Source organism: Microtus pennsylvanicus, chromosome 1, assembly GCF_037038515.1.
Source record: "Microtus pennsylvanicus isolate mMicPen1 chromosome 1, mMicPen1.hap1, whole genome shotgun sequence".
Lineage (NCBI taxonomy): Eukaryota > Metazoa > Chordata > Mammalia > Rodentia > Cricetidae > Microtus > Microtus pennsylvanicus.
The window spans coordinates 208,566,489-208,589,698 of NC_134579.1; the positions used below are offsets into that span (position 1 = coordinate 208,566,489).

At 39.5% G+C, this 23,210-nt stretch overlaps 1 protein-coding gene across 7 annotated transcripts in view; it reads left to right on the top strand.

Moving 5' to 3' along the window:
• Scaf8 (SR-related CTD associated factor 8) overlaps positions 1-23,210 on the top strand; it is a 197,046-nt gene that overhangs the window by 19,349 nt on the left and 154,487 nt on the right. For all 7 annotated transcript variants that reach the window (XR_012908000.1, XM_075950233.1, XM_075950266.1 and 4 more), the window contains 2 exons: positions 11,269-11,352; positions 16,789-16,833. Coding sequence is in view for 6 of the 7 variants with exons in the window: in XM_075950233.1 (XP_075806348.1) it covers positions 11,269-11,352; positions 16,789-16,833 (129 nt within the window). In the remaining variant the exon portion in view is untranslated. The remainder of the gene's footprint in view (positions 1-11,268; positions 11,353-16,788; positions 16,834-23,210) is intronic.

A 23,210-nucleotide genomic window follows, 5' to 3' on the forward strand; every position in this document is an offset into this window, starting at 1 on the left:
CTGCCTTCTTCCTCCCAGAATTCTGTCTACTCCACCTATCTAAGCTGCTGCCCTATCAAAAGCCAAGGCTGTCTCTTTATTTAACTAATAAGAGTAACACATAGACAGATGACCCACCTACACCATTTCCCCTTTTTCTATTTAAACAAAAAGGAAGTTTTTAACTTTCACATAGTAAAATTACATATAACAAAACAGTTATCAAGCAAGAATTACAGTCACAATATTTATATCTATTTTATCTTTTATCATAATTAAGGAAAACTGTAACTATAACTAAGCATTCTTCAACTCCATCAAAGACTCCAGAAGGATATAATACTACCTAAGTAATCAAGAAATAAGCAACTTCCAAGACTCTAGAAATGACAGAGATATCTCGTTGCCTGGACAGTCACCCAAAGTTCCTCTGTACCGTTGGGGCATCCATCTTCAGCCTACAGGCCCATAGTATCCAGCAGACATTTCCATGAAGCAGGAAACTTCAAAGACAGTTTAGTCACTTTTTTCTGTGTTCTGTTTCCAAAATAGTCCAAGCTGATGTCTGCTTCCCTCAGGTAAGGCACTGATGGGAGGCTGGAGAAAGACCTGTATCCAAGTGTGGCCTTAGTGACCCTGAGCTTAATGAGGTCCCTTACAGGAGCATGGTGACTTAGAGACAGCTGCGTCACTGAAAGGTTTACCCCAATATGGTTGACAGCTGCATCCTTGCAGCTGCCAGCCTAAATTGCAGGTACCAGTTTTCTCCCTCTAGTTGCTTAACTGCTCTCCTAATTTGGGGAGGGGCCTTGTGCTGTTTGTAGCTTTTTGAAGCCTTTGTGGGTTTTTTCTTTGTTTTCAAGACAGGGTTTCTCTGTGTGTGTAGCCCTGGATCTCCTGTGTAGATCAGACTCAGTGACTTCAAACTCAGAGATCCCCCTGCCTCTGCCTCCAAAGAGCTGAGATTAAAGATGTGCACTACCGTGCCTCACTTTTTGTTTTTAGACAACAGCTTTATTGAGACATCCACACTATACTTTCCATCTGTTGAAGTGTGCAATGTATGAGTTTTTGTATATTACACTAATAACTCTTTAAAGCTGTGGGAACCAGGCAAGATGATTCATCTCTGGAATTCTAGTATTCCCTGAGTTTTAAAAGTTTCAAGAGCTCTCTGTATCTCTGTGGGGTGAGCCACCCTCAGCTCTCCAGGGGCAATGTAAAGATATGTATTCACAGCACTCCATTTTCCCTCTACCTCACAGTATTTATCTGCCCCTTCTTTTGTGATGCTCTGACCTTAGAAAGGGGTAATTTACATGTCTGTTTAACCCATCCTTATGGCTTACCATTGGGCCATTGTACCACAGCAGAGGTTATTTTAGTTTGTATGTATTTTAGGTTTATTTAGTATGAATGGTTATGAGTTTCTACAGTAGCCACTGCCCACTGCAAAGAAGAATAGCCTTCCTGAGTAGGGGCAACAACATCAGCAGCTGATGTCTAGAAGATAGTTTGACAGGCACATTACATCTGTAGCAGTTAGTCTCCTTTTGAAGCCTTGGATAGCCCCAGCCACAGATTTTTATCTTGACTTAGAATATCAAATACGGTTTCCTCAAGGGAAGATAATTTTAAAGTCAAACAGAAAATAGGGACCTCATCTATCACCATTATTCCTGCACATACATGATGGATGATATGTCGTCAGAATCTGTAATCCAGCAGGACTGTTGGCGACAGTTTTTGCACAGCAGATTGTGGAATGTCTTCCAGAGATTCAGTGAACAGGGCAGGACATGTCCAGCTCATTAGTAGTTGGATTTCCCCTAGTTCTGCAACCAAAATCTGTGCTGTCCTAGCAAAAAAGGACTTGCCATCTAATTTGTGGAAACAACCAGTACCAAGGGCCATAGTCTTTTTGATTTATATATAGGATATGGGGGCCTCCCTGACCAAGAACTCATAGGGGTGGAGTTACTGTGGGCTCAGGGATTTTCATTTAATAACCTTACAGCTTCTGTCAATGTTTTTTCTTTTTTCTTTCTCTTTCTTTAAGTAGGGTGCATTTATTTAAATTAATTTTTTTCAGTTTTCTAAATCTCTGATACCGAACAATTGGTTTTACATAATGAGATCGTCTTACAAAGGGTGAGCAGGATCTTTGCCCATCCAGGATTGTCCTTTTTGAGGAAGTATCCATTGGTTTTAGGATTTATCACTTAGCAGAATATTAAAAAGATCACTTAGCAAGTTCCAGTGCAGCCTGAAAAGATTGTATCCTTGTTCTGGCAGAAGAGCAGTGATGAGGTTTGATAATGTGGTCCGTGAACCATCCTGATTCTCCATCCTAGAGTGCTTCCTGGGTGCTCTGCACTTCCACCCCACAGGCTCAGTGGAGTTGTGTACTTGACCAGGCTAGGGACCAGGGGAAGCAGGACCACATTTTTGCCTACCTTGACTGCCATTGTAGCTGATTTCTTGTAACCTCTGGGCTGGTTTTGAGGCCACTGCCTTTCCATTGATCACAGCTGACTGCAAAGGTCAATGAGTGGATGAACAGTTTCTACCCCCCAGTAGTAACGTACTCTAGGATACTAATTCCTACCCCTCCCCTTAAAAAAAAAACAACTTGTACTATTCTGTCATCTCTTTAACCTTTTGGCGAAGTGTTTGGCCTTCCGGAGACAAATGCAACATTGGGTTTTCTGACATTTCTTAGTACTTTCCTTTCACATGTATCTTGTCACATTTACCATCAAGTGAACTGGATAGATAGACCCTTTTGCTTGCCCTTGTGGTATCATGTCTTGAGTGCTGGAGCAGCCTCTGAACCTTATTTACATAACTGCTCTGAAGTCAGTCCCATCCACATACCTGTTCCCACATGGCTCATTGATGGTGCTGAAGTCCCCATGCCAGTTGTGAATACCAGCTGCTCTAGCTTCTTCCTGCCTCCTTGTGAACAGTCCTTTGGGCCTGGTGAATTGGAATTAAGCACTGCCTCTCACACACCTAGTATTCCTCAGTAATGCTGTTTTTTGCTTCCCGCTTATATTTATGTGGATCTTAACAGGCAGTCTGTCAGGGATTGATTTCTGTTACATTGCCTCAGATTGTGCTGCCTTTGTCTCAAGGACAGACAGCTAGGTGCTTTCTGGTTTCTCCATTCCCCTGGCACTCAGACTGATCTTATCTATCCCCATGGCTCATAGCCTCATGAACTAGACTATGGGGAGTTGTTTTCATATCTTATTTAAAAGTCTTTCCAATTGAATTACTTGTTTATCATCGTTTCTGTACTGGTTCATTGTTAAGGCCCTCATCTGTATACTGAGTCTTGGATTTGTCCATTCTGTAGAAAAGGTCTGACCTGAGAAGTATCTTCTTTTTTTTTAATTAATAATATTTATTTAGTTTGCGTATGTGCATGATATATATGTGTGTGTGTGTTTGTGGGGGTGGGGGTGCATGTGGTATGGTATGTGTGTGCAGATTAGAGGCTGATTTTATGGACTCAGTTCTCTGCTTCCACCTTATGTGGATTCTAGATATCAAACTTGGGTTGCTAGACTCTTTAGCAAGCATCTTTCCACAGAAATCATTTCTCTAACCCCTAGGAATATCTTCTGTTCTATTTCTCCTTCACTATTTAATTTTGCCCCAGGTTACAAATCTTTCTGTCTGGTAAGGGTTTTTAAGGGCAGATAATGATTGGTATTTCGTTAGTGTCTCACCAGCATAACGAACAGCAGACCAACATCTTCATGTCATCCTTCCTTATTTTTCTTGAGTGTGTGCGTGCGTGCATGTGTGTGCTAAATTAGAGGCCAATATAGAGAATAGGATAGCATCCATTTTTTTTTTATTTTTGTAATTCCTTTCTTTGTTATAGTAATTTATTTTTATGTGCATTGGTGTTTTGCCTGTATGTATGTATTTGTGAAGGTATCGAGTCAACTGGAACTGGAGTTACTGACAGTTATAAACTGCCATGTGGGTGCTGGGAACTGAACCCCCAGTCAGTGCTCTTAACTGCTGAGTCATTTCTCCAGCCCTGTAATTTCTTTCTTATAGAGTTTGTTCTTTGTAGACTGGAAGATGAGCCTCAGTTGAATGTTGTATGGCCCAAAGCAAAGACCACATAACTTGCCTCTGTAGCTTGCTTATGATTGGTTCTCCTATGCAGTACTTCAGGGCTTGTACTACATTCTCCAGTCAGTTAAGAATTTCATAATGTGTGGGATACCATTTATCAAGGAAGTATGCTGTTCCATACTATGTAGACAGTGGCTATTGGAACATCCTCCCCTTTTCCAAAAGGTGCTCTACTCAAATGGCTCCACCTGGATTCTATATATTATTACCACAGGACACACACAGCTGTCATTACAAGGAGGCACACCATCCTTTACCACATCCTGGGAAAAAGTAGTCATATTGGGATTGCCCCCATGAATTCTTCATCCTCAGACAGATTGTGTAAGCAGAAGCTGCTCGTTTGTTTCCCTGTCGCTCAGACCTGAAATAGTCACACAGAAACTGTATTATTACAACACTGCTTGGACTATTAGCTCATACTTCTTCTTGGCTAGCTTTTATATCTTAAATTAACCCATTTCTATTAATCTGTGTATTGCCACGTGGTTGTGGCCTACCGGTAAAGTTTTGTCTGGTGTCTGTCTCCTGCAGTGGCCACATGTCTTCTCTTTGACTCTGCCTACTCTTTTCTCTATCTGCTTGGAACGGACACCTTGACCTACTCTGTGCTCCAGTAGGCCTAAAGCAGCTTCTTCATTAACCAATGATATTCACAACATACAGAGGGGGATCCCACATCAAGATTGGCCAAGATTTGCTTATATTATCCTCACTTTGGTTATATTAGTTCATGTTTGGGCACTAGTTGCTTTGTGTGATCATTCCTGGGGAGAAGTATACAAAACATGCCTTTATCCTAGATAGCCACTGATGACAAACTAAAGACACAGTTCCACCTATCTATCTGGATGAACCAGTAAGTTTATTAGGGTTAGTTCCAGTAACACAGATGACTCACAGGTAACCTCAGTATTGAAAGACCCATCCAGCATGGGTGCCAGCTCACGAAACCCATATTTTAGAGCTTTCTGTATCTGTTAGGTTTCATGAACTTCCTGAGCTTCTTGTGTGAATCTTGCCTGTTGAGTTTCCTGAATGTGAGAATCCCTCTTCCTCCTTTACTGGGAAGAATGAATGTTCAGTTTGGAGGACATAATTGCTTTACAGCTATGAATGTATTTTATTTTCCCAATGCTCTAATTGAACAATAACATGTTTATAAATGGTAGGAAAGTTTCATCTAACCCATTTTCTTATAGTGTCTTAAACAACTAAAAATTTTTTTTTCTTTATAGTTCTTGAGGCTATAGTCAAGGCTTCAGGTGCTGACCATTGAGTTCCCAGAAGAAACTGTTTCTGTCTGATGGATACTTGCCTTCTCACAGAGGAAGGGAGGAGTGGGGTGCAGAAAGAATGTGGATATGTATGAGAGCAAAAGCTGAGCTATCTAGTTTTTGAAAGACAGTAATCCTGTTAGTCTGTCTATATGATATCATTTAATCACCTCCTTCAAAATACAGTCATAGTGAAGGTTGCGACTTCAATCTAAGAGTTTAGGCGAAGGTGAACTGTGGAAATGATGTATGCACAAGTGGACTAGAATGAAAATAATGAAATTCAATTTTTGAATGATTTTGAAGTCTCCGACTTTGCTTGATTCCCCCTCCCCCAAAGACCACTCTTTTTCTCTTGTTAACCCTTAAGGTTATTAAGCCTTTAAATTTTAATACCACTGTCAGTTGAGTTTTAGACATTAATAATTGTTGCAGTAGTAGGCGGGGGCATTTTTTCACAGTTACTGCTTCTGCACTCTCTCAGATCTTGGTCTTGGGTAGTGAGCCGTGAAAGAATGTATTTTATACAGTGGCTGTGTCTTATGTGTGTGCTAGGGCTGTGCTTTCCTTGTCTTACCAGTTACCAACCCTTTTCCATTTTCTAAAAGCTGATGACATCAGTTATCTGTTACTTCTCCCTTTTTTTCTTGTGAAAGTCATTGTCTTCTGAATAGGAGGAAGAAGTGGTTGTGTCTAGTCTGCTCACAGCCTTGAAAGTGTCAAGATTATATTGGCAGGAACTTTTGTGAGGTTTCTCATGTCTTGGAGAGTTCAGAGATACGGATTTTTAAAGCCCCAAGGGGTTATTTTGGGAAAAGAATTAGCTACTCTTTTTTTTTTTTTAAAAAAAAACTCACCCCCTTTTTAAAAAAGATTTATTTATTAAGCATACTGCTGGCCAGTAGGTACCAGGTCTCATTACATTATAGATGGTTGTGAGCCACCATGTAGTTGCTGGGAATTGAACTCGGGACCTCTGGAAGAGCATCCAGTGCTCTTACCCTCTGAGCCATCTCTCCAGCCCTAGAATTAGCTACTCTTGACTTTTGATTTATACTTTAATGCATTTGGTCAAAGATTCAGCAGCCTTGAAGGCACACTGCGCTGATGTACAGCCAGATGTCTGTTGGTGGTTCTGGTTTAGGACCTGTAAGTTCTCTTAGATTCTGCCAAAGCCATAGGATTAATTGAGTATTGATCAAGTCGGCAAAGACACTAAAATGTTTTTTGAAAGTTTTGTTTGAAATAGTTTGAAAACATTTTGTTAAAATTGGGTGATGAGTTTCATTCAGTACATATGAGGGTAGAAGAATGTTGTCTAGTGAGAGTACATTGTTTATCAAAAAGAGGAACGACCATCTTGGATTCAGATACTATTCAAATTCAAGGGTTGACTTTTGCTCTAAGTTCTTTTACCATACAGTTTGGTTATTTTGGGTCAAATACAGTTTATTGGTGTCTTGCTACAAGAATAGACCTGAACAGAAGTGATATAGTAGAAACAGTGTGACCTTACTAGCATTTTGCCATTATAATGAAATGCTTGGTACAAAAGAGTCCTTTTAGCTTATCCTTTTGGCAGTTCTGGAATGTGATGCTTGCAGTGGGTTTTGTCAGGTGAGGACCTCCATTGGCAGCAGGAGCATTTACTGTGTGCCTGTGATCACATGAGGCAGAGAGACCAGTGAAGCCAGGTTCAGGCTGGAGAACAAGTTTATTCTGTGGCCACTGCCTCCATATTATTTGAGGATCTCCCAGTAGGCTTCTGTAGATGGAAGTTCTGTCCCACCTGGTCCCACAGCTGTTCAGTCCCAAATAAACACACAGAGGCTTACATTAATTATAAACTTTGGACTTTTACTCAGGCTTATTACTAAGTAGCTCTTACAGCTTAAATTAACCCATAATTCTTATCTATGTTTAGCCACATGGCTTGGCATTTTTTCTCAGTAAGGCATTTTTATCTTGCTCCCTCTGTGTCTGGGTGGCCACTGTTCTCACTTTTCCCCTTTCCAGAATTCTCCTGTTCTGGTCGCCTCGCCTGTACTTTCTGTCTGACTACTGAGCAATGAGCATTTTATTAAACCAATACAAATGACAAATCTTTACTGGGTACAGGAACACTATCCCACAGCAGGCCTGTCCTTTTAAGTCCCACTGCCACACTTGGAATCAACCTTCTTAGTATCGTTGGGGCCTGATTCTAGTCAGATGATTGTAATGGAAATGTGGGTACCCCAGAGGACGTTGAAAAGAAAGGCTGTTTGTAATTTTTTTAAACATAATTCTTTGGTTCTTTGGGAATTTCACATGATATACCTCAGTCCTGCTCACCTCCTAATTCCTCCATATCTACCCCTCTCTCCTGCAGCATGCCCCCCCCCAAATTAATTAAAAACAAAAACCAAAACCTACTTGCTACTCCATCTTTCCAACACTTCTCCATTCATCCTCGTAGCATCAGGAGCTGTGGTGTGTCACACAGTATACCATTTGTCAATAGCTCCACCCTCATGGCCCCAGGTGGTGGCCTAGATCTCTGGCATTGCCTTTGATGGTATCCAGAGCCATGGACATCAATACAGACCCTGGCTATGGGTAGGGCCATGGACGCAGACATGGCCCTTGGCAGCAGTCCTGACCCAGATGGGTTGTTTGTAATTTTTAATTAGAATCCTAGGTTGCTTTCTGTTTGCAAAGTAGTTGGTGTATAGGTGGCCACTTAATACCTTAAATTGTATTAAAGGAATTAAACCCTGTGTTTATTAGTGCTAGTCACATTAGCTTTGTAGCAGTTCTTCTTGAAAAGTAAAATATTAGATGTAATCAGACAAATTAATGGCTTGATAGGTGAATGGTGAAACACTGAAAACATATAGAGAAGCTTGGTAGTGGGGAGTTAATGGAAGCCTTTCCTCCTTAGGTCATTTAGGGAAAAGTATACATTAGCTATCGGAGAGGCCCTGGTAGGGAATATTCTGAATAGAAGAGAATAAATCTCATTTTAAGGGTACTGTGGCTGGGAACTGAGAAGACTATGCACTAAGAGCAGGGGGATATAAACATGGCACAAGAGAAAACTGACCATGATGCTGATGAAAGTCACACAGCGAGTCCTTCATTTGCAGTTTTCTTTTCTCCACAGGGAAGTTCCTGCTTATTGAAGTCGAGTAGTGGTGAAGGGAGATTTATTTATTTATTTTTATTTTTAAGATAGCTATAAATGTCGTAGGAGAGCACGCAGTATCCATTTACTTGTTCTCCAGGTGAGACATGGCTATTTCACTGTGGTCTGTTTGTTAGGCCAAAGTCTAGTGAACAAACTTTTAAATACTGTCTTCGCCATAGCGTCACAGACTGCAGTGGAATTGGTCAGTTTTCATTTAACCCCAGTTTTCTATTATCTAATTTTTCTGGTATTTTCTTTCTGACCATTCCATGAGGAATTATTAAAACAGATTGAAGGGCAAATTGTCTTGAAACCTTAGACACGTTGAGTTTTTGGTTTTTTAAGACAAAGTTTCTCTGTGGCTTTGGAGGAGCCTGTCCTGGAACTCGCTCTGTTTACCAGACTGACCTCAAACTCACAGAGATCCTCCGCCTGTCTCTGCCTCCCGAGTGCTGTTATTAAAGGTGTGTGCCAGGTTTGTTTTTCTTTTCCACCCTCCTCTTCCTTTAAGTTACACTGCAAACCCTTGGATAGCCTAGCACACTGAGCACAGACTAGGCTTTTCTTCCAACTCAGAGAACTTCCTACCTCTGTTTCCCAAATGCTGGGATTAGAAACATGTGCCACCATGCCTGGCTTTAAAAAGACTTACTGAGCTAGAATTCACATATAAAATCACCAGCTCAATATGGCCATTTAGGGGTATAGTCACCACATGGTGCAACCATCATTGCAATTAACTTTAGGGTATTTTCTTTGTCTTTAAAAGAATTGCTAATCATGAGTTGTCCTCTGTTGGGGAATATTATTGTAAGGTGTGTGACTTTTGTTTATGCTACATTTGTTTAAATCTGTGAGGCTGTGATTTATTTATTTATTTGGCCTGTCTAAAATACTTGATGGTCCTAATAAAGAGCTGAATGACCAGTAGAGAGGCAGGAGCAAGGATAGACGAGGCTGGCAGGCAGAAGAGTATACAAGGAGAACTCTGAGTGGAGGGAGAACAGGAACAAGAGAGAACAAAGAGAGGAGGATAAGATGTCAGAGCCCAGTCACCCAGCCTGCCACGAAGTGAAAGTAAGATCTATAGAAGTAAGAAAAGGAAAAGGCTCAGGGGCAAAAGGTAGACAGTTTTAAGAAAAGCTGGCAAGAAACAAGCTAAGGCCAGCCATTCTTAACTAAGAATAAGCCTGTGTGTGTGATTTATTTGGGAGCTGGGTACTGGGCCCCTCAGAAAGCCAAAAGAGCAAACCCCAGTACCTCAAGATTTGAAGGCAAGTGTACTACCACTCAGCTACATCCCCAGTTTTCTTTAGCTTAGCATCGTATTTTCAAGGGCCAGACACAATGGTGACACATGTTTGTAATCTTAACTACTCAAGAGGCTGAGGCAAAAGGATTGCCAGTTTGAGGTCAACAACAGTTTAGTAAGATACCTCACCTCCCTTCCCATTTCCAAAATTCACATGTAATATACATCATATATATCTATATATCCTAATTTTATTTTATTTTTTTTTTTTTTGGTTTTTCGAGACAGGGTTTCTCTGTAGCTTTGGTGCCCGTCCCGGAACTAGCTCTTGTAGACCAGGCTGGCCTCATACTCCCAGAGATCCTCTGCCTCCTGAGTGCTGGGATTAAAGGCGTGCACCACCACCGCCCGGCCCTAATTTCTTTTTAAGACAGTTCATTGAATACAATTTTGTCATTGGTTCATGTCATTTAGGTTGTCTCTACTTTTTCAGTGAGTCTTTGAATTTTATGTAAATAATTTTGCAGATTATCAGGTGCATGCCCCCCTTTCCCTTTCCTTCCCCCTTTCCTTCTCCCTCCTTTCCTTTCCTTTCCTTTCCTTTCCTTTCCTTTCCTTTCCTTTCCTTTCCTTTCCTTTCCTTTCCTTTCCTTTCCTTTCCTTTCCTTTCCTCCTTCTCCCTTTCCCCTTCCCCCGTTCCCTTTTCCCCTTTCCCCCCTTTCCCCTTTTCTGAGGTAGAGTCTCACTATATAGCCCTGGTTGACTTGTTCTGGAATTTGCTTGTATAGATGGACCAGACTGATTTCAGACTGACCTCAAACTCACAGAGATCAGCCTGCTTCTTCCTAAAACTGGGTTTAAAGGTGTCAGCCACCACGCTCTGCAACAGAGGCACAGATTTTAATATTTATTGTATACTTGAGAATGGAATTGGCTAGATCACATGGTGGCTATTTTTAAAATTTTTTGAGAAGCTGTCATGCTCTTCTTTTTACATCTGGTGTGTGTTCATATATGTACGTGTGTGGTGTCCTAAGGAAGGACAGTTTGTTAGATGGAATTGGTTCTCTGTTTCTACCATGTGGATTTGGAGAGTAAATGCAGATTGTTAGGTTTGGAGGCTCTCACCTTCTGCTGAACAACATTGCTAGCTCTTCAGTGTATTATAAAGTTACTGTGCCATTTGCTCTTCACATTGGCAATGTATGAGGATTCTAAGTTTTTATGGTCTTCTTTTTATTGATTATGAATAAGCAAATGTGAGGTAATTTCTGGTTATAATTTTGCGTTTCCATGCATTAGTGTTGTTGAGATTTTTTTAAGCTTCCTGTGTATTTATTTCATTGAGAATATAAAAATGGACGTTCTAATAGTTTCACAATAGCTTAGAGGCACTTGTGATATATTTAACATTTGTTTTTCTTTTTTCTCAGTTATATTCGCTGAATGACTATAAACCACCCATTTCTAAAGCGAAAATGACCCAGATTACAAAGGCAGCCATCAAAGCTATTAAGGTGAGTAATAAATTTGTTCTTTAAATAAAATAACCTCTTATTTGTGTGTGTGTGTGTGCGCGCGCACACGTACAGATACATGTGCCATGTGTAAGGGTCATGTAGAGTCCAAAGGTTTTATCAGACATCTTCTACCATTGTGCTCTAGTCTATTTTTTTGAGATAGTCTGTGGGATATTGCTGGCTGAGGTTTCCATCCCACTTGGGCCTGCAGCCATTCAGTCCCAAAGAAATACACAGAGGCTTACATTAATCATAAACTGGTTGGCCTATTAGTTTAGGCTTCTTATCAATTAATTCTTACATTTTAAGTTAGCCCATTATTCTTGTCTGTGTTAGCCACGTGGCTTGCTACCTTTTATCAGCAAGGTCTTCTCATCTTGCTTTTTCTGTGTCTGGGTGATGACTGCAGACTGAGCCTTTCTTCTTCCCAGAATTCTCTGGTTCTGGTCGCTCCGCCTATACTTCCTGCCTGGCTACTGGCCAATCAGCATTTTATTTAACCAGTACAAGTGACAGAACTTTACAGAGTATAAGACTATTGTCCCACATAAGGATAGTGTTAAATTATCAATTTGTCATGATCTAAAATCACCTGGGAGATGGAGCTGGGGCATGCCTGTGGAGAATTTCCTTAATTACCTTAATTGAGCTAGGCAGGCTTGTCCACTCTGGGTGGTGGTCTCTTCCCCTGCTGTATAAATGGAGAAAGGGAACTGTGTATCAGCAGGCATTCATATTTGTTGCTTTTGCTGCTGCTTTAAATTTTAACTTTTGTTACTCTGTGTGGTGTACGCTTGTGAATGTGGGCACTTACGTGCTGTGGGCATGTGTGGCGTTCGGGGGATAGCTTTCCCTCCTCCAACCTGGGAGGTGAGGATTGAACTCATGTCCTTGAGTTTGCTTGGAAAGTTCTTTTAGCCACTGATCCATGTCCCTTGTCCTCTCTGCTTCTTAACTGTGAATGCAGTGTGACTTAAGTATCTCAAGCTTCTGTTCCTGGAACTGGGTTGAGTTGCTTCCAGGATATTTGTCACAGCGACTGGAACTACTGTGTTAATACAGTGCTCCCTAGAGAAACAGGAGAGTCTGTTTATTTATTGAAAGAGCTTTTACTAGAAAGGCTTACAGGCTGTGGTCTGGGTAGTCCAACAATCACTGTCTTATGACAGAAAGGTCAGGTAGCTCTGTTCAGTCCGTGAGACTGGATGGCTCAGTAACCCCAGTCTAGAGCTAGTCCTGGAAGGTTCCTAGAGTGCTGCTGGTCTGCAGTTTATGTTGGAATCCCAAAGGAATAGATTTTAATACTAATGAATTCCCTCAGCACCAGGATCGATGAACTTGCCAGTAAGAATGAGGACAAGTAGGAAAAAAGCCAAAGCTTTCTTCTTCCATGGCTTTTTTATATGGGTTTTACCACCTCAAATGACTTAAGAAAATTCCTCATAGGTGTGCCCTGAAACTTGGGTTTTAGTTGATTCCAGTAGTCAAGTTGACAACCAAGATTAAACCATCCTTTGTCAATTGACACACAGTCACACACCCTCTTGCTTAAATTTCAAATGAAAACAATGACCAGGTTATAGTTCCACCTCGGTCTCCCACATTAAACTGTAAGTGCAGTATGTGTTTTAGAATAGGTGGCACTGTCTCTTGAGATGTGCTTAGTATTTCAGCTGTTAGCTCAATCTATAGTGCATTACATAATAGATAAATAGAATCAAGAAAACATAAATATCTGCTTAATATCTGTGTGTGTGTGTGCACAAACATGTTCTTAGCAAAATAGGACAGGTGCACTCCTGTCAGTTACAGCTGTCTTTTTAGTTCTAGTGACCTTCCTCTTCTATCCAGTCTGTTTTTGCTCCACCCTCAGCAATCACCTCAGCAGGTCTTGCTTCTTTTCCTGGAGGTGTGACCCATGCCTGAAGGATCTGGGTTCTTTGTCATCCTGTCTTGAATGGGTTGTGGTAGGGTTTATGTTGCTGTAGTAAAGCACCATGACTAGAAGCAAATTGGGGAAGAAAGGGTTTATTTCAGCTCACAACTCTCAGGTCACAGTCTGTCTCTGAGGGAAATCAGGGACCCAGGTCAGGAGATGAAGCAGAAGGCATGGAGGAGTGCCAGCTACTCATGGCTTGCTCAGCCGGGTTTTTTTTTTCCTTTATACCATTCAGGACCACCTGCCTGGGTTAGCACTAGCCATAATGGACTGGACTCTCCCATATCAGTCATTAAAGTAAATGCCCTACAAGTTTGCCTTTAGGTTGAATTTACAGAGGTATTTCCTTAATGGAGATTCTTTCCTAGCTGATGATTATCTTGTGTCAAGCAGACAGAGAGTAGTAGTTTCTTACTGAATCTATAGCTGACTGATTAGGGTAGCTGGTTAACTGGTAAGACCCAGAAATCTTCCTGTCTCCACTTCCCCAGCAATGGAATTACAGGTGTGCACATCATTTTTTGCTTTTTTATGTGGGTGCTTGAGATCCGAACTCAGGCCCTCAGGCTTGTAGAACAAGCCTTTACCTATTGAACAGTCCTCCCAGCCCCTCTCTAGTATTTTAAAGGAACACATTTTGTAGATTTTACATATTTACTTTGGCTTTATGATATTGATGTATACTCAGGTGTGGAAAGAAAATCTGCCACCTGCAAAAACCCCCCACATTTACATAAAAACACAGTTTGAAAAGATTCTTCTATCTTGAGAGAAGCTCAGTGGTTAGAAGAGTGAACTGGTTTTAGAAAGGACCTGAGTTCAGTTCCCACCGCCCACACCAAGTCTCACAACTGGCTTACAGCCATCTCCAGTTCTAGAAGTTCAGTGCCACCCTCTGCCCTCCAAGACCATTGAACATACACCTGGTTCACATACATACATGTAGGGGAAACACTCATACAAAGAAAATAAAATAAGCCTTTAAAAAAACTATCCTTGAAAACACTCTGGTTTTTTTGTTTTGTTTTGTTTTCAAGATAGGGTTTCTCTGTGTAACAGCTCTGGCAGTCCTGGAACTTGCTTTGTAGTCCTGGCTGGCCTCGAACTCACAGAGCTCCTTTTATGTCTGCCTGCCAAATGCTGGGATCAGAGATGTGTGCTACCACCACCTGTCTAAGAAACAGTCTTTTATATTTTGAAACTAGCATTTTCTGTACTGTTCTTAGGTGATAGTGTGGCTATGGCCGCTTCGTGGAGTAGGTGTCCTGACACTGCATTAGTTGCACTGAGTGCAGAATCTTATATAAGTTGGTAAAAGATTTCTAAATAAAAATTAGTGTACTTGTTTTCTCTTAGTGATTCTTTATGTATTTGAAACTGAATCATGGAAAATAACTGGGCTTCATTGTGTATAAGGACTTGAATTTTAGAAGTAGATCGTAGAAAGTAGTATCTTACCCCATTATAGTTAAAAATCTTGTGTTTTCTTGTTTAAAAAAATTAAAGATGGTAACAAGCCCACATAAGCCTGAGAATTCTGAAGGGAAATTATTATTATTATTATTTTTAAGAACATTGATAGGCCTAATTTAGCATAACCTTATTCTCTTTTAGTTTGCACTGTCTCCAGTGTGATCTGATTCTTTGGATCCTGGTTCTGAGAATATACAAACATGTATGTTAGTATCAGTACTAGTATAGAAAATTAGAATTGGTATGTTTTATAAAATTTGAACAGAACTTGTTGATCTTAGTATAGGTTCTAGTATTTTCTGTTTTCAGATGTCAGAAGAGTATAGTTTGTAGGTTTTGAATTGGGGTTTCTGTCAATTGAGAGTAACTCAGTTTTTACAGTAACTGCAGTTTTTGTATTATTACCTTCTTTAGTTTTGAAAAAAGTTGTAGTATATTTTGACAAGCACTATGTTTTTGCCCCTTGGATCTATCAGTAACCTTTTACCACATCTGCTTGATTTCTACTTGGTTATCATTTTATAGCCTTTGGCTAAAATCATTTACACACACACCAAAACATACACACACACACACACTCTCTCTCTCTCTCTCTCTCTCTCTCTCTCTCTCTCTCTCTCTCTCTCTCTCTCTCTCTCTCCTCTCCTCTCCTCTCCTCTCCTCTCCTCTCCTCTCCTCTCCTCTCCTCTTCTCTTTTTTCTTTACTTTTTTTCTCTTTTTCCTGGTTGATTTATTTGATAGTTTAAGATATCATTAATAATAATAATCCCAATAATAATGGTTCCTCTAGCCAGTGATGTGCACACCTTTAATCCCAGCACTTGGGGGCCAGAAGGGAGGTGGATCCCAGTGAGTTCGAGTCCAGCCTGGTCTACAGAATAAGTTCCAGTATAGGCTCCAAAGCTACACAGAGGACCCCTGTTTTGAACCCCCCCCAAAAGATTCCTATATATGTGTATCTAAATCTCCTAAGAACATTGACATTTCCCTCTCTCCCTCCCTCCCTCCCTCCCTCCCTCCCTCCCTCCCTCCCTCCCTCCCTCCCTCCTTCCTTCCCTCTCTCTCTCCCTCCTTCGCTTCACTTTATTAAATTTATTTTTATTTTATGGTCACTGGTGTTTTGCCTGCATGTGTGTTTGTATGAGGTGTTAGAAACCATGGAACTGGAGTTACTGGCAGTGTAAGCTGTGTTGTAGGTGCTGGGAATTGAACCCTGGTTCTCTTGAAGGGCAATCAAACTCCTGAGCCGTCTCTCCAGACCCTACATTTTTTTTAGAAAACAACCAAACCACAGTACGTTGGTAACATGTATGAATTTCATTTGGATAAAATGCTTTTGTGCTAATATGCTTACAGTCAACCCATGTATACATTTCAGTGTTAAGGCTTTAGTTCTTATGTCTCACAGGAAGGGGCAGAAGTTATGAGAATGGAAGTATAATTCAAGTTCTTCAAAACAAATGTTTTAATAGTGGTATTACCATTGACGTATTAAAATTGTATTGTCTATAATTTCTATTTTACTTATATTCAGGTTTATGTTGAATGTTTTATTATACATTAAGTGTTCTCACAATTGATAGTGGATCATTTCATTTTATATGATTTATTAGCATATTATACATTACTTCTTCTCTGCCTGAGGTTGAAACATATTTATTAGTGTACTGCTGGTAGAGTTACTTCTTTTTCTAGTATTGTCCTTGATTTAGGTATTAAAATGATACTGTAGGACATTGTTACATTTTCCTCTCTGGAAAAAACATTTGCCAGTGTACAATATTTTGCTATCAGTACACTTTGTCAAAGTGTGCTTTTATAAAGATGTTGAAAGTTTTATAATATTCTTTACATAAATTCATTCATATGTGCTTCAAAGAATTTTAAAGAATTAAGTATAATGGCTAGTTTTCCGTAAAGGTGAATGATGCGAATCACAAACGTTTTGTCTAAATTTATTATTTTAATGGACATTTGCAGCCCTTCAGACATGTGGAATCACGTTTTCTTTTTTCTTACAGTTCTATAAACACGTGGTACAAAGTGTTGAGAAATTCATTCAGAAGGTAAGTACATGTGCTCTTTACTACCTAAGCTAAATGTGCTGTAGTTTTATATTGATGCTTGTGTTTTCATTTTTTATTTATGTTTTTTTAAGCATGTAATTTAACTTTTAGAGAATACTTTTAATGTTTTGTATGAGTGTTTTACCTCCATGTATGTATTTACACCAAATGTGTGCTGGGTCCCGTAGAACTGGAGTTAGAGATGCTTGTGAATGACCATTTTTGTGCAGAGAACTGAATCCAGACCCTCCACAAGAGCAGCAAGTGCTCTTAACCTCTGATCCATTCTCTGACCCCTTATGTTCTCCTTTAAGTCAAATACTTGAGTTTAAGTTTTGATGAACTGTTAAAAAGAAGCTCCCAGGGGTTACAGATGTAGTTGTGCAGGTGAGGTGCTGGCCTAGCATACCAGTGCCTCTGCATTCCGTCTCCAGCACTTTGTCACATAGGATTGTGCAGGCACATAGCTGCATAGTGTCTGGACACTACTAGCTTCATGGTTGGTCTTAGCCAGAAGATGCCCATCTGGACTGTGTCACATTCTTTCTCAAGACAAAAAGGCTCCAGTTGTTTTGGTTTTGATTGAGGAATAGAATGAAAGTGCTAGTTGATAAGTCTGAAAATGGTAGCCTGTAGGCAAATATTTTTGCTCAATTTCTTTCTTAGAAACAGTTACTATGATTGATTTTTCAAATGTTACAAATATTTGTTGTGTATGGCCTTAAGGAGATTCTCACTAGTCATTTTAAACTGTATGCTTAAAAAGTAACTCTGTATCTATGTAAAATATGGGTTAAATATTGTCTCCCATCCACATCCCTTCATTTACTGTTCCTGATCCATTAATGTATTAAACAGTGCTACATCTTATTTTGTAGATCGTATCCAGGGGAAATAAGGCAGATAAAGTTGAAAATAGCTGTCTTTCATACTGTCTTAGTTAGGGTTGCTGTTGCTCTGATGAAATGCCATGATTAGAGAGGAAAGGCTTATATATCTTACAGTTCTTTGAGGGAAGCCAAGGTAGGAACTCAACCTGGACAGGATCCTGGAAGCAGGAGCTAATGCAAAGGCCATGAAGGGGTGCTGCTTACTGCTTTGCTCTTCATGGCTTGCTCAGCCTGCTTTCTTATAGAACCTAAGATTATCAGTCAAGGGTTGACCCCACATAAAATTGGCTGGATCCTTCCCCATCAATCACTAATTCAGAAAATACCTTATAAGCTGGCTCATAGCTTGGACTTATGGAGGCATTTTCTTAATTGAGGCTCCCTCCTCTCAGATGACTTTAACTTGTGCCAAGTTGACATAAAACTGTCCAGCACACTTACAATCTGTATTAATATTCTAGGTGACTAGGTCATTGTTCTTAGTACTCTTACTTATGATCAACATTCTGTTGATGACGGTTTCTGGCAGGTGTATTTAAGAATTAAGTCTTAGAATTTAGACTTTACTTACTTGGCATTAACATTTAGCAAGGATTTTTATGTACTATGGTAGGTGAAGGGATTAAAGTACGACTACCGGGTCTCTAAACTCGGTTGTCTTGAATAATTTATCTAACCTGTTTTTCATCCCGACTCTCTTTTAACAAAGATTAATTTAGGCAGGGTTGGTGGTGCATGTCTTTAATCCCATCATTTAGGAGACAGAGGCAGGAGGATCTCTGTGAGTTCTAGGACAGCCAGGGCTATGTAGAGACCATGTCTCACAAAACCAAGAAATAAAAATTAAAATAATTTTTATATTTATTATTTTTATATGTATGGGTGTTTTGCTTGCATGTATGTAAGTGTGTGTGCCATGGTGGGCAGAAGAAGACATCAAATTTCCTCAAAAACAGCTGTAGACAATTGTGAGCTGTCAGATGGGTGCTGGGAATCAGACCCAGGTCCTCTGGAAGAACAGTGTATGCTTTAAAAGCATACACTGAACCATCTCTCGGCCTCCTTTCCCTCCTTTTAAAATATTTTTCCCATAAAATATTGGTTAGTCTTATTTTGGGATTAAGACGTTTAGATAAAGATAAGTAACTTTTAAAGAAAATCAAACTGTAAAGCACAGTGTTAGTGACTAAACTTTTCCACCAGTGTAAATCTTTTAAGAATCTTTTACAAGGTCTAAAATTGACGCCATTACCCTTAAATTTGACTACACAGGAAATGTATGGGGAGTCTTGCTGGAATGAATTTGATGAGGAGCCTGGGGTCTCATTTCCTGGTTGATCCCTTAGTGCCACACACAGAAATCCATTTCAGGTTTCAGGAAGATGAAGGGTTTTTGATGATGGGATTTGGGGTAGAAATGTGTTTGGTCAAGTAAGATACTTTAGAATTTTGGAAAGGCCTAGAGAAGGCTGTTCCATAGTCCATGTGAAGAAGCCAGTCTGAGGAAGTATGAATTACTTTGTCCCTATCCCTGTTTAAAGACTGAAGGATGAATTGTGTAATGGTTAGATTGATTTTGCTTATTCTCAGTTAAAATTTTAATTTCAGAGTATTTGTAGATTCATGTGTGTAATTAGAAGATTCTTTCCCACCTCCCGGTTCCTGAATAACTACTCTCAGGCTTAATATTAATTACAAACTGTTTTGTCTATTATCTTAGGCTTATTATTAACTAGCTCTTACAATGTAAATTAACCCATTTCTATTATTTTATATTTTACCACGAGGCTTTTGTCTTGGTACCTCACATCTTGCTTTCCAATGGCTGCTTGGTGTTTCTCTGATTCCACCTTCTTTCTCCCTGTCTTTCTGCTTGGATTTCCTGCCTGGCTCCATTCTGCCTGGCTGTTGGCCTAATCAGCTTCTTTATTAACTAAGAGTCATAAAACATAGTCATAGCTTACAGAGAGATATCCCACATCATTTTCTTTTTTCTGTCTAATCAGAAAGGAAGGTTTTAACTTTAACATAGTAAATTACATATAACAAAACGGTTATCAAGCAAGGATTACAGTTAAAATATTTAGTCTATTTGCATATAACAAAATTAAAGACAGTAGTCTATCATCTATCCTATTTTTGTCAGCCTAAAGTTTCATGTTTATCTTTTATCGTAACTAAGGAAAACTAATTATAACTATTTATCAACTCCATCAAAGATCCCAGAAGGATACAATATTACCTAAGTAAAAAGGAAGTCCATTGTAAGCAACTTCCAAAACTCTAGAAGTGACAGAGATATCTGGCTGCCTGGACAGTCACCCAAAGTTTATCTGTAACATTGGGCCCTCCATCTTCAGCCTACAGGCCTAGAGTATCTGGCAAATTGCTCAATGAAGCAGGAAATTTGAAGGGCTGTCCTGCCTATTTTGGCAAAATTTGGCAGTTATTTTTTCTGTGTCCTACAGAATGTCTGCCAGACTCTTTCATTAAGCAGGAACCCTAAAGGAATGTCCCATCTTGTTTTGGCAAGTTCAACCATCATTTTCCTACGGATACTGCATGTTCAGTTTATATGGCATATTGTCAAGCTGTCCAGGCAAGAGCAGTTTCTTGGCCAAATGGCTAACCTTTCCACATTGAAAGCAAACTCCATAAAAAGCTTCTTCAATGCCCATCATCTTCTTGAAGTAATTGGTGCTGCCAGGAACCAGGAGTCTCTCACTGTCGAGAAAAGTCTAACTTCTTAAAACATTTTAAATGCTATATTTTGTAGGTCTTTGAAGTGTTTGATGATTACTTACCCATCTGAAATATATCTCTGCATATCCAGAAAACTTAATATGCCTAATAGTTTGACTATTACAGGTGACTGTTAATTTGTATTTTCTTTCTCTCTCTCTCCCCGCGCTCTCTCTCTGTGTCTCTCTCTCTGTGTGTCTGTCCTCTCCCTCTCTCTCTCTCTCTCTCTCTCTCTCTCTCTCTCTCTCTCTCTCTCTCTGTTTTTCGAGACATGATTTCTCTGTAGCTTTTGGAGCCTGCCCTGGGACTAGCTCTTATAGACCAGTCTGGCCTCAAACATACATAGATCCACCTGCCTCTGCTGAGATTAAAGGCATACACCACAACCACCCAGTTTTAATTAGTATTTCTTAACTGTACATTATATTTTTAAATGAGCTGCATAACGTAATACCTTAAGCAAGAGTAGAAATATACATATAGTGTAACAAAATTGACCTTATATTTGTATCCACAATCCATATCAATGTGAAGTATTTTGAGATTACAGGTTTTTTTTGGATTAAAGTAGACTTAATGATCTTTTTTTTAATCATTTCTATATCATATCCCTCCCCCTTTTTAAGAAAGAGATTAACAGCCAGGCGGTGGTGGCGCATGCCTTTAATTCCAGCACTCAGGAGGCAGAGGCAGGCGGATCTCTGTGAGTTTGAGGCCAGCCTGATCTAGAAGAGTTAGTTCCAGGACAGGAACCAAAAGCTACGGAGAAACCCTGTCTGAAAAATCCCCCCAAAAAAGAAAGAGATTAACTATGATCATTAACCATTTATAACCAACCCCATTTAAATAAAGATAAGCAATATTTTGGGAATTAGGGCATAGTATTGTTGGCTTTTTTTAATATACTTTTTTGGATTGATTGGGGGCACTGGTAATCTTATGGGGATCCTGAGAAAATTAGAATTATGGTTAAATCTTGTCTGTAGTAGTCTGTGAGGCTGCATCGTCTCAGCCAGTTGCCTTGAAGCTGTTCTGGATGTTAGATCACCTGGGCCATTGCTCCCATCAGAGACTTCTCAAGGGGGCCTTACGTGATCAAACCATATCAGCCTGGAAGGAATCCACAGCTTCTCTTTGTGGAAACAAAAGCAGAACCTCTTTTCCAAAGCAGCATATCTTTAGACCCAAATTTTGAAGTCGAGATACCTCTATGTTGATTTAGCTTAGTAGCCCCTACAGTCAAATGTCTCTCTACAGTTAGCTCATTAACAGTCAAAAAATTCAAAGAAAGCAATAGTATACATAATCCAGACTCTGTGTATTTTCCATTTTTACATGGCTTTTTAAAAAAATACTGCTTTTATTGTCTCTTTAACATCTTTGCTTTCTTTTTTTAAACTATTTTTTCTATAACTGCCTTTACCGGTTTTTTTCTTTCTTAAGCCTAAGTACATTTTTTTTTTTGGTCTGAATCTGTCTTTATTGTATATCTTTAATCATTTTCTGACCAGGAGAATTTTTAAAATGCTAAGTGGGCATGACTAGGACCAAGGCTTTGGCTGTTGGCTTTATCTTGTTTGGCTTTCCAACGTGGTGGAGGTAGTTCATTGCCCCAACTCTGGGAAGCTGTATTGTGCTCTTAGGCCCACATGCCGTGTCTGGCATGAGAGACTAGGAAGCCTAGTGTGGCTCCATTTCTTTTGGTTACCTTTGTTCTCCCATTTAAATATGTACATTTTATGTAGCATATAGTCTTAGGGCAGATGGATTTTGATTGTGTATATACTGTTTACCCTAGTGTGTACACAAGGACATGGGCATTCAGGTGCAGGTAATTGGAAAGGAGTTCGCTTCCCGAGGCTTCTTGTCCAGATGTACCTTTTACTAACATTTCTTTGCCGTAGGGTATTTTAGGTAAGTTCTAAATGCCACACTACTTGAGCTTATATTTTAGATATAGCTTGCCCTTCTGAGTACGATGAGACGCTTTTGCCCAGAATTTCACTTTTTGTTATGAAGTACATATGCACATATACAGAAAAGACATTTTTTGTATATGGCTTTGTTTTTGTAAGGACAAGTTTTGTTTAATTGTTGCTCATTTCTTGCAATCAAACTAAAGCCAGCTAGCTACCTCTTCTTAAGCACTTGCCTTTTGTCTTCCCACATGACCACAGTCAGACTTTGTTTTCTCCTTTTTTGATGTTACAAAAAATGTGACTTCTGTTTTTAATTATTTACATAATATTAGTTTCTGTAACCAAACACACAATAAATACTCTTTATTTAATATAGTGTGTTATTTCTATATAGGTGAGGAAAATTTTAAGTTTAATGTTTTTAAAATAAACTATATTAATTTGTGTACCATGTTAACTCAGCACGGTAAATTTCCAAAATTAACAGCAAAGCTGATGTCCCAAATTCAGATTTTATAGCATGGATGTTAGAGGTGTGTGTATGTAGTTTTGTCTGTGTGTATACCCAGTAAAGACAGGATTGCTCATTCGTAGCAGGAGCAGGCTTTCCAGGTTTGCAGTCATCTTAACAAGATTATGGAAACATTTCATATACTCTACTAATAAAAAAGAGAAAAACAAAATAAGGTAAAAAAAAATCCCCAGGAAAACAGTTCTGTTGTTAATTCTGATACCTTGCACCGTTTTTTAAAACCAGTGTTCTTATCTGGAAGGAAGGGTTTTGGAGCCGTATCAGTAGGAACAGCCTTGATTATTAGTCATGTGT